This window comes from Oncorhynchus mykiss, chromosome 21 (assembly GCF_057628025.1).
Source record: "Oncorhynchus mykiss isolate SJ-2025 chromosome 21, ASM5762802v1, whole genome shotgun sequence".
In the NCBI taxonomy this organism is placed as follows: Eukaryota; Metazoa; Chordata; class Actinopteri; order Salmoniformes; family Salmonidae; genus Oncorhynchus; species Oncorhynchus mykiss.
In genome coordinates this window covers 11,122,397-11,138,042 of record NC_143042.1, presented here as the reverse complement: position 1 = coordinate 11,138,042, position 15,646 = coordinate 11,122,397, and the positions used below count along the sequence as shown (strand labels likewise).

At 41.1% G+C, this 15,646-nt stretch overlaps 1 protein-coding gene across 1 annotated transcript in view; it reads left to right on the top strand.

Moving 5' to 3' along the window:
* The first annotated feature begins 505 nt into the window (after positions 1 to 505).
* The window catches only part of LOC110499960 (uncharacterized), a 29,592-nt gene continuing 14,451 nt past the window's right edge, over positions 506 to 15,646 (top strand). Inside the window, exons 1-5 of the mRNA XM_021577020.3 lie at positions 506 to 752; positions 10,990 to 11,053; positions 11,189 to 11,334; positions 11,519 to 11,602; positions 11,750 to 11,832. Coding sequence (XP_021432695.3) covers positions 11,032 to 11,053; positions 11,189 to 11,334; positions 11,519 to 11,602; positions 11,750 to 11,832 — 335 coding nt within the window. The 5' untranslated portion in view covers positions 506 to 752; positions 10,990 to 11,031. The remainder of the gene's footprint in view (positions 753 to 10,989; positions 11,054 to 11,188; positions 11,335 to 11,518; positions 11,603 to 11,749; positions 11,833 to 15,646) is intronic.

The following is a 15,646-nucleotide window of genomic DNA, read 5'->3' as shown; positions in this document are numbered from 1 at the left end:
TTGAGGCTCATGATTTGTGGTGTGAGGAGGCAATGGGTGCCTCTGTTCCACAATGTTACATGGCTGTGATCATCCACTTTTTAAATACACATTTTAATGGAAAATGTTTTTCCCTAAATGTGTATATTCTATTGATCAAATTACAACAAAGTTGAGCTGTTTTCGAAAGCTTCTTTCCTAGATCATCTCTCCCAGTGGAAAGTGGATCAGAATGATTTTCTATCCCAAACTACCCCAATTGGGTATATGGCTCTGAGTGTAGCTTACCTTTTACTTCTGATGGCCTGTCACTAAAGTTGTCAGTCTCTTGCTACTGTTTATGAAATGACAACCTTTTAGCCCCCATGCCAGTTACTGGTATAATTGTTTCTAGTCATTTTATTGCATATAAATTCCGTTGAATTGAAAAGAAAATAAAATATCAATGGTTTCTTGAAAATATTTTAATATCATTGGCAACTAAACAGTGTTCCGGTTATATCTGGGACCGGAAACAGTTGAAGGATTTTTTTCCCCTAGTGTAATGTGTATTGCAGCGACACTGTGCGGTGCTGTTTAAACTTCACACGTCTCAGACAGACATCGAGACATGTGGCCGAGACGTTCGTAAATGTGTAACGAGTTAGCAGTGCAATCTATTCGGCTATATTCAGGTCTTATAGCTTTGGAGTCTAATCAATACACGGAAATAAGTGGGACAACAAAAAATTTAAAAAACCACGCCAGTTTTCTAGCTATTGATTTAGCTTCGGGTAAGTCAACAGACACGTAGCTAGCTAACCAATTTAGCAAGTCTGCAGCCGTTGGCAAGCAAAAGTATCGTTAGCTGCTAGTTAGCCACGGTAACAGCTACCTAGCTAATATAGCGTCTGTATTGTAGGCCAGGCCAGTCTCGTTAGCCAATGAAGTTGAATAATTAACTAGCTAGCTATGAGCATACTTGTTTTGTTTCTTGTTAGCTAAATACAATTACGTTGTTACTAGCCTGCTAGCTAACAGCTGACTAGCCTATATCAACCAAAAGTAGTTAAGTTAGCTGACTAGCGCCTGATCATGACCATCTTGTTAACGTTATCTGAATTGCAAACTAGCCAGCTAACGCCAACTACTTAACTTAGTTATCAAACTAGTAGAAATAACAAGTAGCTAGTTAACCAGCTACACATAGAAGTTAGTTGAAGTTTGAGGGGCACTAGTACAAACTACGAGAATAAGTTGAAGGGTCGTGTTACATCACACATGGGCCACAAAGTTTAAATTGTTAACGTTAGCTGTTAACGTCAGCGACCGCAGGGCATTTCATAATGTTTACTAAATTAAATGTCAACTTACTTGACAGCTAGCTGCGAGGTATTTGGTTAGCTAGCTGCGAGGTATTTGGTTAGCTAGCTGGACATAAAATACAAGACCACAACTCGTCGGATTTACTAGATAGTTGGAAGCTAGCTAGTTTACGTTAGTAGTTAGCTGACTAGCTGGTAAATTAAATCATCCAAGATGGCATTGGATGATAGAGAACATGGCTAACGTTAGTTATTTTAGCAGCTCACATGGTAGAGTGTTGGCCTCAGTGACCTGTATAACCCATTTAATTTAAATATCTGCGACTGTGTCTGCCTGTATTTTAGCCAGAGCTGACACACCGGTTAAGCAATACCTTTTGTTGTACTCTTACCACTGGCTTTCACTGGACAGTGTTTTGCTTCTTGATTCATGCGGAAGGCACATTTCAGTTGAATGCATTCAGCTGTACAAATCTTTCCGTTGCGCCACTCACCAAGCAGACATTAACTTCTCAACTGGCTATGTACACTTTGTGACAGTGTTTATTTTTGTTTTTTCAAGTTTATTTAATTTAACCTTTATTTGACTTGGCAAGTCAGTTAAGAACAAATTCTTATTTACAATGGACGGGCTAACCCGGGACAACGCTGGGCCAATTGTGCGTCGCCCTATGGTACTCCCAATCATGGCCAGTTGTGATACAACATGGAATCGAACCAGGGTCTGTAGTGACGCCTTTAGCACTGAGATGCAGTGCCTTAGACCACTGCACTACTCGGGAGATCGCCAGAGCTCTGACGTCTCCTGCTTCCATCTGCTGGTCGGGAACCCACTTAGCTAGCGATCCACTATTCAAGTATGCTTGTTTCTTTTATTGGACGTGGAGACCGAGAGAAATCCTTGGCCAAATCAGCCTTGCATTCAAGTAGTTACTTGCCAGACACATGCTGGCAAAGAGGAGACCATTTGTTCACAGTTGCTGTGCTTATGCTGATACAGTTTTAAGCTTTGTCTTATGTGCGAGACAGGCATGGTATAAATCGTCCAACGAAATGCTCACTTGCAAGTTCCTTCTCGACTATGCAACAAGAATACGAACATAAAGTAAATGGCAGTAGAATAGAATAACATTTTTAGCATAAGTATAATACAGGAAGGTACAATGTTTACATGTGTATTGGGGATAGGGGCAAGTGTATAAATTGAGAAATATAGTAAGAGTCTCGTGTCAGCAGTTGTGATAAGGTGTGGAGAATCACAGCAGTCTGATGCTTATAGATAGAAACTGTGTCTGAGCCTGTTGGTATCAGACCTCATGCTCCGATATCGTCTACCGACGGTAAGGGAGAGAACAACGTATGTGGGGCCCTTGATGCTGCGTGCCCACCTCAGACACTGTTTCCAGTTGATATCCTGGATGAGTGGAAGCACCAGTGATGTACTGGACCACCTTCACCCCCACCCCCATAGGATTATCATTTATTTACATTTTAGTCATTTAGTAGACGCTCTTATACAGTTGGTACATTCATCTTAAGATAGATAGGCGGGACAACCACATCTGTTATAGTAAGTATATTTTTCCTCAGTTAAGTGATCTTGTAGTGGATGCGAGCTTCGACTGGAAGCCAGTGGAGCGTGCAGAGGAACGGGGTACAATGGGAGAACTTGGGAAGGTTTAACACCAGGCAGGCTGTGCCATTCTGGATAAATTGCAGGGGTTTGATGGCACATGCATGGAGTCCAACCAACACCGACTTGCAGTAGTCCAGACGGGAGATGACAAGTGCCTGGATTAGGACCTGCGCCTCTTCCTGTGTGTGACAGGGTCGTACTCTACCGATGTTGTAGAGCATGAATTTGCAGGAGCGGGCCACTGCTTTGATGTTTGCAGACAGAAATTATTCATGACCTGGCAGGAATATAGTATGTGGGTCTGGTTTAGAGGTCAACCGATTAATCGGAATTGTCGATTTAATTAGGGCCGATATCAAGTTTTCATAACAATCGGAAATCTGTATTTTTGGACACCGATTTGGCCGATTTTTAAAAAAATATTATTTTTTTTAACACCTTTATTTAATCTTTATTTAACTAGGCAAGTCAGTTAACAACACATTCTTATTTTCAATGACGGCCTAGGAACGGTGGGTTAACTGCCTCGGTCAGGGGCAGAACAACAAGATTTTCACCTTGTCAGCTCGGGTGATTTAATCTTGCAACCTTACAGTTAACTAGTCCAACGCTCTAACCACCTGCCTCTCATTGCACTCAATGAGGAGCCTGCCTGTTATGCAAATTCAGTAAGCCAAGGAAAGTTGCTAGCTAGCATTAAACTTATCTTTTAAAAAACAATCAATCAACCATTAGTTAACTACACATGGTTGATGATATTACTAGTTTATCTAGCGTGTCCGGCATTGCATATAATCAATGCGTTGCGTATCGTTGCTCCAATGTGTACCTAACCATGAACATCAATGCCTTTCTTAAAATCAATACACAGAAGTATATATTTTTAAACCTGCATATTTAGCTAAAAGAAATCCAGGTTATCAAAATCAAATCAAATTTATTTGTCACATACACATGGTTAGCAGATGTTAATGCGAGTGTAGCGAAATGCTTGTGCTTCTAGTTCTGACAATGCAGTAATAACTAACGAGTAATCTAACCCAACAATTCCAAAACTAATACATTATACACAGTGTAAAGGGATAAAGAATATGTACATAAGATATATGAATGAGTGATGGTACAGAACGGCATAGGCAAGATGCAGTAGATGGTATCGAGTACAGTATATACATATGAGATGAGTAATGTAGGGTATGTAAACAAAGTGGCATAGTTTAAAGTAGCTAGTGATACATGTATTACATAAAGATGCAGTAGATGATATAGAGTACAGAATATACCCTACATTACTCATTTCATATGTATATGTATGTAAACATTATATTAAGTAGCATTGTTTAAAGTGGCTGGTGATATTGTTGGACTAGTAACCGGAAGGTTGCAAGTTCAAACCCCCGAGCTGACAAGGTGAAAATCTGTCGTTCTGCCCCTGAACAGGCAGTTAACCCACTGTTCCTAAGCCATCATTTAAAATAAGAATTTGTTCTTAACTGACTTGCCTAGTTAAATAAAGGTAAAATAAAATATATTTTCCATCAATTTCCATCAATTCCCATTATTAAAGTGGCTGGAGTTGAGTCCGTGTGTTGGCAGCAGCCACTCAATGTTAGTATTGGCTGTTTAACAGTCTGATGGCCTTGAGATAGAAGCTGTTTTTCAGTCTCTCGGCCCCTGCTTTGATGCACCTGTACTGACCTCGCCTTCTGGATGATAGCAGGGTGAACAGGCAGTGGCTCGGGTGGTTGTTGTCCTTGATGATCTTTATGGCCTTCCTGTGACATCGGGTGGTGTAGGTGTCCTGGAAGGCAGGTAGATTGCCCCCGGTGATGCGTTGTGCAGACCTCACTACCCTCTGGAGAGTCTTACGGTTGTGGGCGGAGCAGTTGCCGTATCAGCCAATATTAACCAGGTGAAATTGTGTCACTTCTCTTGCGTTCATTGTACGCAGAGTCAGTGTATATGCAACAGTTTGGGCCGCCTAATTTGCCAGAATTGTACGTAATTATGACATAACATTGAAGGTTGTGCAATGTAACAGGAATATTTAGACTAATGGATGCCACCCTTTAGAGAAAATACGGAACGGTTCCAAATTTCACTGAAAGAATAAACGTCTTGTTTTCGAGATGATAGTTTCCCAATTTGACCATATTAATGACCTAAAGGCTCGTATTTCTGTGTGTTATTATTGTGTTATTATGTTATAACTAAGTCTATGATTTGATAGAGCAGTCTGACTGAGTGGCTGGTAGGCAGCAGCAGGCTCGTAAGCATTCATTCAAACAGCACTTTTGTGCGTTTTGTCAGTAGCTCTTCGTTGTGCGTCAAGCATTGCGCTGTTTATGACTTCAAGCCTATCAACTTTCGAGATTAGGCTTGTGTAACCGATGTGAAATAGCTAGCTAGTTAGCGGGGTGTGCGCTAATAGCGTTTCAAACGTCACTCGCTCTGAGACTTGGAGTGGTTGTTCCCCTTGCTCTGCATGGGTAACGCTGCATCGAGGCTGGCTGTTGTCGATGTGTTCCTGGTTCGAGCCGAGCGAGGAGAGGGACGGAAGCTATACCGTTACACTGGCAAAACTAAAGTGCCTATAAGAACATCCAATAGTCAAAGGTTAATGAAATACAAGTGGTATAGAGATAAATAGTCCTATAATTCCTATAATAACTACAACCTAAAACTTCTTACCTGGGAATATTGAAGAGTCATGTTAAAAGGAACCACCAGCTTTCATATGTTATCATGTTCTGAGCAAGGAACTGAAACGTTAGCTTTCTTTCATGGCACATATTGCACTTTTACTTTCTTCTCCAACACTTTGTTTTCGCATTATTTAAACCAAATTGGACATGTTTCATTATTTATTTGAGGCTAAATTGATTTTATTGATGTATTATATTAAGTTAAAATAAGTGTTCATTCAGTATTGTTGTAATTGTCATTATTACTAATAAATAAAAAAAATCGGCCGATTAATTGGTATCGACTTTTGTTGGTACTCCAATAATCTGTATCGGCGTTGAAAAATTATAATCGGTCAACCTCTCGTCTGGTTAGCCCTATTCTTCCAAAGTTACGCAAGCAACTTGGTGTGATGTCATGGTTGTAATTTCATTGTGTTATTGGAGTTTTGGAAAATTCAGTCAATATTTTTCATGAGTATTCCCAGGAGTAGAGAGTTGGTTGTCTTGGACATGTTTCTAGATATGTCCTCCCAGTCTTATTGTGTTATTAATATTTACAGCTCGTCTACCCAATTGGTTACCGCTATAATATTCTCCTCTTTTGTTATTTATAATTATGTATATGTGCATTTACCTTACGCATTTGCAATTTATCAAATTAAAGGATCTATAGAATATATTTTTGTGCTGTAAGTGAGCTCTTTTCACGGGAAGGGTCCCAATTTATGAGTCCTATGACCCATGCTACCCAAGGAAGTGGTAGCACAATTGGAGGCCATTTTAATTTATAATTTTGAATAGCCTTTGATTTGGGCCTGGGTATGTCTTGAAGTCCAGTATGAACAAAACCATTCATAAAGACAGTGTAATCAAAAATAATAATAATTTAAACAGGCAATGGAACAATAAATACAGTATAATGGGAAAATGAGAGGGGACCAGTGTATTATGGGTACTACAAGAAACAAAGAGAATGACACTCGTTATGAAGATTTCTAAATACTTATATACTTAAATGGCTGTTGAAATAAAAATTACTTTGTTTAACGTAAATGGCCTTAATAGCCCCATTAAAAAATGACAAATATTGTTAAAATTGAAGAGGGATAGAGGTGATATCATCTTTCTCCAAGAAACACATCTAAAGAAGAACATAGAAAATTAGAACAACTGGCATCAGCACAAGTGTTTTCCTCTTCCTACCGTTCAGCAAGAAGAGGGGTAGCATTAATAACCAAAAATAATATCCCTTTTCACACAAAGAACCATTGTAGACATCCCTTTTCACACATAGATACATACTAGTAAATGGAAAGTTTGAAGGCACGGAAATAACATTAAATGTATATAACCCAAACGAACAATGACCCGAATTTATATTCAAAATGCTTAACCTACTAATCATGGAGCCGACGGGGACAATAGTAATGGGAGGATACCTCAGCCTTCTCACGAATCCCTTGTTAGATTGTCAACATAAACACAAGGCAGAGAAGGCTGCAGTGACACTAAGAAGGGCAGACTTGGCAGTGGGTCTGATAGATGTTTGTAGAACTCTACACCCTATTTTAAAGCACGTAACAAATATCCTCGAGATTAGACTATTTCTTCATGTTTAAAAACAGACCTAGCCAAAGTCAATAACCTCATTAGACCAATTGAAATATCGGATCATGCTAAGTATTTTTTCATTTTTATTGTTGTATCATCATCTTTAAAATGAACAAGACAAAACAAACATTCAGATAGGATGATGGGGACAATTTCAGTGAAAAACATAAGAGGGCAACAGTACTTGTGCAAAGTTTCAGAATGATAACTTTTAAAACGAGGCTAGGAGGGGTGGCCAGTCCTCTTCTGGCTGTGCCGAGTGGAGATTATAATAGAACATGGCCGAGATTTTCAAACGTTCATAGATGACCAGCAGGGTCAGACACTAATGATCACAGTGGTTGTAGAGGGTGCAACAGGATATATTTATTTAGGATATATTTACCTCAAGAGTAAATATGAACAGTTTAGGGTTCCATAGCCGCAGGCAGAACAGTTGAAACTGGAACAGCAGCAAGGCCAGGTGGACTGGGGACAGCAAGGAGTCATCATACCAGGTAGTCCTGACGCATGGTCCTAGGGCTCAGGTCCTCCGAGAGAGAGAATTAGCATACTTAAATTCACACAGGACACCGGATAAGACAGAAGAAGTACTCCAGATATAACAAACTGACCCTAGCCCCCCCGACACATAAACTACTGCAGCATAAATACTGGAGGCTGAGACGGGGGGTCAGGAGACACTGTGGCCTCATCCGCTGAGACCCCGGGACAGGGCCAAACAGGAAGGATATAACCCCACCCACTTTGCCAAAGCTCTACACAATATTGTGCTGCTGATGCCAGGTGCCATCTGTAAAGCAGAGGGTCACCAAGCACGTGGTGCAGGTGATGGGGGACTTCATCTTGCAAACAACACAGTGACGCCTCCATGCTGTGCCCTTTTCCATACCATACCTGCAGAAATAAATTTGGGCAGATGAACACTTGTGGCAGGGGCAGAAGGGACAGAGGTAGAGTAGGTAGAACGTGGTGCTGTAGCCAGCAAGCTCCTTGATGAGCAGCTCTCTGAAGTGAGAGGAAGGGCTTTCCACAGCTCTTAGCCATTTCTTTGTTTAGGATGAATGCATTCACCACAGCAATGTCGATGAAATGATAGAAGAACGTCTTGTACCATTTCATCGTCTTATGGAGAACATTGTAATAGCCTATCAGCGCATCTGACAGGTCCACACCTCCCATGCTCTTGTTGTAGTCCTTTATTGCAGTTGGAATGGGGACATTTTTGGTGGTCCATGCCCCGGCACCGTCCTTCACACATCTGACGACATGATCCCCACTGAAGGACTTGTAGATTGTTGTGCACATCACCACCTCTCTGGTATCCATCCACTTTACAAAAAGCAGGCCATCTTCACGGATCCATCGCATGATCCCCCGCTCAGCCCGCTTAGGCATGTCGTTCACCTTCGTCTTCGGAAAGCCCACCCTGTTGGTACGAACGGTGCCACAAGCCCACACTTCCCACTTCCTAAGGTCTGCAAACAGGGTAGGGCTTGTGTTGAAGCTATCCACAAACAGTTTGTAGCCCTTCCATAGCTGTTGAAAATCCAATAACTCCATTACAGAGTCATAGCTAAGTCCCTTACCGGTAGCAAAACTGTTCTACCCCTCATAGACAAAAAAATTGCATGTGTAGGCACACACAGAATCAGCCAACACAAACAGCTTGTAACACCACTTGGTTGGTTTGTTTCTCATGTTTGAGGCCAATTCTGGTCTTTGAGGCTGCCATCCTCTCATCTATTGACACATTCTGGGCTGGCTGAAAGTAGGTTTTGCAGGCCTGTAGTAGAGAGGTTTTATTTTGCACAGTCTATCAAATGTTGCTGTGCCTCTCTTCTTGTCATTCGCTTCATCAACCTTTGGGTCACTGATATGAAGCACCTGTGCGATAACCAGAAACCTTTTGCAAGACATAACGGTCATGGGGAAAGGCAGTTGGTAGAGAGATTATGTTTTCCAGTAGTCCCTCAGGCTTTTCAGCTTCACCAGCCCCATGTAGACGACCAGTGAAAGTTAGCAGAAAAAGTCTGACATGGATATGGGCTCCCATGCTACCTTTTTGCCTGCTTGCTTCTTCTCCCCATACTTATTCGTGTTAGACACGCGCGAATCGACAACGGATTGGGTGAAAAACAGCTGAAAAAGCTAAAGGGGGCTGTAAGTTGATGTCATGTTCACCTGAGGTCCTGGCTTCCTTTTTGGCCTAAATGTTGGTTGAGGTGGCTCCACATCATCTTCTAGGACAGTGTGCCAACGCCCTTCTGTCTCTTCGTTAGCAGGTGGCACACTTCCCCTCCTCCGCTTCTTTGTCAGTGCCTTCACACCTCTAGATGGAGTGTGGAGCCGGAGACAACAGGTGTCCGGCTGGATGAACCAGCTTCAGTGGGGGATGGACACCTTGGCACTGGGGGCTTCCATTCAGAGTCAGTGTCACTGTGAAAGAAAATGTTCAGTTAGAATAGTTTCACATATGAGCCCTGTATCAACGGGTATAATAAACAGATATATAGATTACAGGGAACATAAAGTGCTGTTTCATTTAACTTTGGCCATATATACACACACACACACACAGACAAACAGGCTACGGGTCATTCACATACATACAAACACCCCCACCCACAACACATAGCCAATGTATACTTTACACATTTCATTACATTTTTATATATTGCAAATAAAATGTTTTTTAAAAATCACAAATAATATTTGATATTATTCATTTCAAACAACGGCATTAGCATGAGAAGAACTTACCAGTCCAAAATGATGTCCTCTCCGTTCAAAAATATATGCTTCCATTTTGGAGTCATAGCTATGGTCGCTAGCTGAATCGTTAATAATTTTGTCTACATTCGTATATCTAGTCTTAGATTTAGCTTTTCCTGACTTATTCACCATGATGCTCGATATATTAACAGCTGAAGATGCGTGTTACCGAAAAAGGGCTGTGCGTCACAAGCTTGGCTCCTTCCAGTATGAATCTTCAATGGCGAATGACCGTCTTTACACGGGAGTTTACTACATGGGTTGGTCTTCCAACACATAAACATTACATATGGCCGTTTACCTGAGCTCATTTGCTATCTACCCAGCTTGATTTCAAGACGATCAGTGGTCATTGGGTTAAAATACAGTCAATCAACGAAACAGCGGTCATATCATTGGTGCACAATGATGTCATTGCTTGTTGTTTTCAAATCGGTTTCTTTCAGTCAATACGTCCCGCAAAATGACCCATCAGGTTTGGCTGTGTTACAAACAAACCAGTTGATTGCAATGAAACCAAACATGACTGGAGAAGTCATGTTTACTGTGTGTATTTACATCGAATGTGTCGTCGAAAATGGAATGCGACGGAATTCACGACACAAGCGGTTCATAAAATGTTTCGTGTTAGGCTATAAAAATGGATTTTATCAAACAAAAGACCATTCATTGTGTAACAATGAGCATTGGGAATGAAAACAGAGGAAGATCCTCAAAGGTAAACTATTTATTTTATTGCAGTTTGTGATTTTGTTACGCCTGTGCTGGTTGAAATAGTTGTTTTTTATGGGGCTCTATCCTCAGATAATCGCATCGTATTCTTTTGCAGTAAATCCTTTTTTAAATCTGACAACGCAGTTGGATTAGCAAGATTCTAGGCTTTCGAAACATGTGAGACACTTGTATTTTCATGAATGTTTAATATGACTATTTATGTAGCGATTCGGGTTCGGTGCGCAAAGGTTAACAACAATCTCTCATTAATTTTTATTTACAGGGGTCATCTGGTCATTAGGGACAAAGCAACACTGTGCCAAAGATGACGGGTGAATCGGGAAATGGTAAGTAACTGCCAGCCAGTCATCATGAAAAAGATCTTTCAGTGTGCTTTGGCACCATGGTTTAATTTAAACGTCTCTACCCTCAAGTTTGTTCTTGAATGACAAGCTGTTGTGCCACCTCTCTCTGGTTGTCAGACGGACAGACCCCAGAGGGAGACCCGGAGCCGGAAGAGGCAGAGCGGTGTCCTATCTGCCTGGGCGCCCTGGGCCGTTGTGTCCTGGCCATGCCTGACAGCTGCTGCCATGTATTCTGCCTCAGCTGCCTCCTCAGATGGGCAGAGGTAAGCACCATATCTCTGTCCTACCCCCTAGACACATCACCCTCTGTGGCAACAGATAGTGCTGCAACTGGCAAGTTGTCTGTTGTGATAAGCCATGGTCTTACTCCCGGTGAGGCTCAGGAGACTGACTGTACATGGCTAAGATGTGTTGGACTGATGTTTTTTTTCTTCTTCTGTGTTTAAGTTGCAGGCAGTTCCATCCTGCCCAGTGGACAGGCAGCCTTTCAGTGTTGTCTACAAACGTGATGCTGTGCTGGGATGTGTGACGGTAAACAGGGGTTTCTCCGCTGGCTCTACCTTCTGTTTCATAATTTGTAAATGGCATGTCATGAAACATCAGAAGCTACATTATAGCTTTGGTCACTATGCAAGAAGAATGTACGTGCTTTGACTTCAGTTGTGATGTGAATCTCAGGTTCCTGTGAAGAAGAGAGTCAGCCAATCAGAGCCAGAGAAGTGTGGCTGCACAGACCCGGAAGCCAGTGGCTGTTTGTTGAAGTGAGTAGAGGTCTTGTGTTAGTGAAAGGGTTGCCCTGCTGCACAGTTAACCTGATAAAGAACCTTGGTCGAAACGTTGTCTTTAAACTTGGAGAGCATTCAAACGGTGTGCAGCTTAATGGCAGTCACTTTGCGGTGCATTATTATATTTATTACCACATTTTTTTTGTTGGAGGTGGGAGTTACAGGTACAATATACATGTTAATTTACACACTTAGTTTATACCACATGTACCTGTACTCTAAAGGATTAAAAACTAAGAAATACATCCCATCCTGCCTAGCAACACAGATTAGGTGTCAGTTCCCCCATATCTCTATCTGCCCCTCACCTTCCCATCCTGCCTAGCAACACAGATTGGGTATCAGTTCCCCCATATCTCTATCTGCCCCCCACCCTGCCTAGCAACACAGATTGGGTGTCAGTTCCCCCATATTTCTATCTGCCCCCCACCTTCCCATCCTGCCTAGCAACACAGGTTGGGTGTCAGTTCCCCCATATCTCTATCTGTAGTTATTTGGCGAATTTAGTTGTGACTGATACAAACCTTAGAATGTCTTAGAAATCAAAATATGTGGACTGCATGATGCGACTAGGCTATTCTATTAGAAAAAGTTGCATAAAAAGATTGCACTCTTCTTTGCCTCAGGCTGCGCACCCTGTTATCTCATCAAGTGATCATATTTTCACCCAACAGACTATTTTCAGTTTAAATTTGTCTTTACTAATGTCACATTTGTTTTGATTTAGAATGGCCCATTATCAAATGGGTAGGAACAGGGGGAGGGGGAAATGTACATGTCACACTTATGCACTCAAATAGCGAATGAAGGCCACGTTCCCACAGTTTAAATTATGCCCGGTAAGCTATTCCTGTTTTATAGTGGAGCAGTTGAGAAATAAATATAGTAGCAGCTGGGATCCTCCTCTTTTTAGTGGCAACCATCAAAATCCTGCTTTCACACGGGATTACATATAGAAATGTCTGGGTTTATAAGAACACTTATTTCACTTTGTGGATTAACCACTCTTTGAAGAGAATGCATCCTCACTGCGTGACAGGTGATATACTGCACAAACTATGTATGCCACGGGCTCTCCAACCATGTTCCTGCAGCGACCCAGTGCTTAATTTGGGAAACTAAGTGAAATATGTTCATGAACATCAATTGTAACATGTTTTCACAAAGAAACACATTTAAACTGTTGACAGCCCCTATCTCTGCATGCTTGAGAAAGGAATGAAGGAGAGAGAGGGGAGGAGATGGAAACACACAATGGTGATCTATTCTGTAGCTAAAGTTAATGTCAGCCTATTTATTATGAATATATTATACATACCCTATTACTAGGCTATTCAAAATCAAATACAAAGTCACTATAATTGTAGGCTAATTCTGTAAGCCACCTGCACAATCAATGAACCAACAGCATCGCCTAGGAATAATACGTTCACTCTCAGACTCATGGATAGTTTGGAGTGTAGCATAAGGTAACCAGTCCATCCAGTATGCATAATAATTTAGTCCACACTCCAAGGCGATAACTCCCCAAAAAATGGTTGGGAGTCTAGACCAATTATGGACCAAGACATCTTAAATCTGGGTTTTTATAAAATATTTTTTTCTGCTGTGCGTAATGTATTGTATAACAGCACAGTAATTATTTTAATTCAGGGTATTTTTTTCAGGTATGGGCTCATAAAGGCATATGCCTATGCATAGGCTCTAATATTCATATGGGTGTTCTACATGCAACGTCTTAAATGCTTTGAATTAATCATCACCTTAGAAAGCACTCTCCATTTAGTTGTTTGACATTGAAACAACGACCATGTTCAATTTGAAGAACTTCTTTCTTCAAATTGATCATCAGTGAGGTCCAAAAAATGTAGCCTAATGGTGAGGTTTAAAAGCATGATACTGTTTTAATGATGTTTGATGTGATTTTCGATATTTGCATTGATGTCAGTGGTTAGAGGGACAATACAGCCCTGAGTACCAGGCCATTAGCGACCTAATGGTCGTTAGCGATTTGGGTACTACAAAAGAGGAGATTACCAGGACCCCACGGTCACGGCGAATTTAACTGTGGTCATTACAACCCTAGTTGGGAGTTTGGCCAATTTCATCATACCTTTTCATTGGTGTTAAATACCAACTTAAAATGTATAAGTTCATGGTTAGGACACCAAGGTCATGTTTTTCCATATTCTATTCCAGTTAAATGGTTGTTCAGATTCACTCAGGTCTTTGGATCATACTTTTTTAATGGCGAGCACAGAATGAGCTTTCCAAAACGTGTTTATATATTATAGAAATTCAATATTTTTGGAGACTCAGATAATTTATTTATAAATCCTGTTATTGGCATAGATGACCTAATTTGTACATATTTTTTTTTAAAGGAGTCGCTTCCAGGGCAATGTGATATACCATATTTCTCTCTATACTCAGCCAGGGGTTGGAGGAATCATGTCTAAACCAATTTAGGATGGTGTGAAATGATAGTGCCTGGAAATACATTTTAAAGTTTGGTACAGTTCATCCTCCCACGTATTTCTCTCTTTGTAAGTTAATTTTAACCGGGATCGCTTTGCCTTGCCATATTAATTTTGAAACCACACTATGAATTTTAGCCCATTAGCCAGAAGGGCGAGACATGGGAAGCATTGAACTACAGAAATTCAGCCGTGGCAATATTCATTTTGACAATATATATTCTGCTGGTTAATCTGAGGTTGGATTAAACGTTCTGTTAAAATTTCATAAGTAGAGATGGAGTCCATCATAGAGAACGGCCGAGCCGATATTGGCCTTTTAATCTTTCGGCTTTGCCTATAGGCCCTCCACATAGTAAACCTGCCGTTACATTGAGATGTACAGTTATTTATAGAAGAATCTTGGCTTAGTTTGGGTTCTGATAGTAATTCCCCTGTTTCAGATGCAATAGTTGCTGTATCAGCTAATTGAGCATTACGGCTTAGCTTGTGGGCTAGTAAATGACTGGGACGATTACCATCGTTGAGTCTAACTCGATGGATGGCAAATTCTGCTTCGTCTTGTCAATAAATTAAGTTGTGTCTTGACTTTGGAAATAGTAATAGCTACAGTGCCTTGCGAAAGTATTCGGCCCCCTTGAACTTTGCGACCTTTTGCCACATTTCAGGCTTCAAACATTACGATATAAAACTGTATTTTTTTGTGAAGAATCAACAACAAGTGGGACACAATCATGAAGTGGAACGACATTTATTGGATATTTCAAACTTTTTTAACAAATCAAAAACTGAAAAATTGGGCGTGCAAAGTTATTCAGCCCCTTTACTTTCAGTGCAGCAAACTCTCTCCAGAAGTTCAGTGAGGATCTCTGAATGATCCAATGTTGACCTAAATGACTAATGATGATAAATACAATCCACCTGTGTGTAATCAAGTCTCCGTATAAATGCACCTGCACTGTGATAGTCTCAGAGGTCCGTTAAAAGCGCAGAGAGCATCATGAAGAACAAGGAACACACCAGGCAGGTCCGAGATACTGTTGTGAAGAAGTTTAAAGCCAGATTTGGATACAAAAAGATTTCCCAAGCTTTAAACATCCCAAGGAGCACTGTGCAAGCGATAATATTGAAATGAAAGGAGTATCAGACCACTGCAAATCTACCAAGACCTGGCCGTCCCTCTAAACTTTCAGCTCATACAAGGAGAAGACTGATCAGAGATGCAGCCAAGAGGCCCATGATCACTCTGGATGAACTGCAGAGATCTACAGCTGAGGTGGGAGACTCTGTCCATAGGACAACATTCAGTCGTA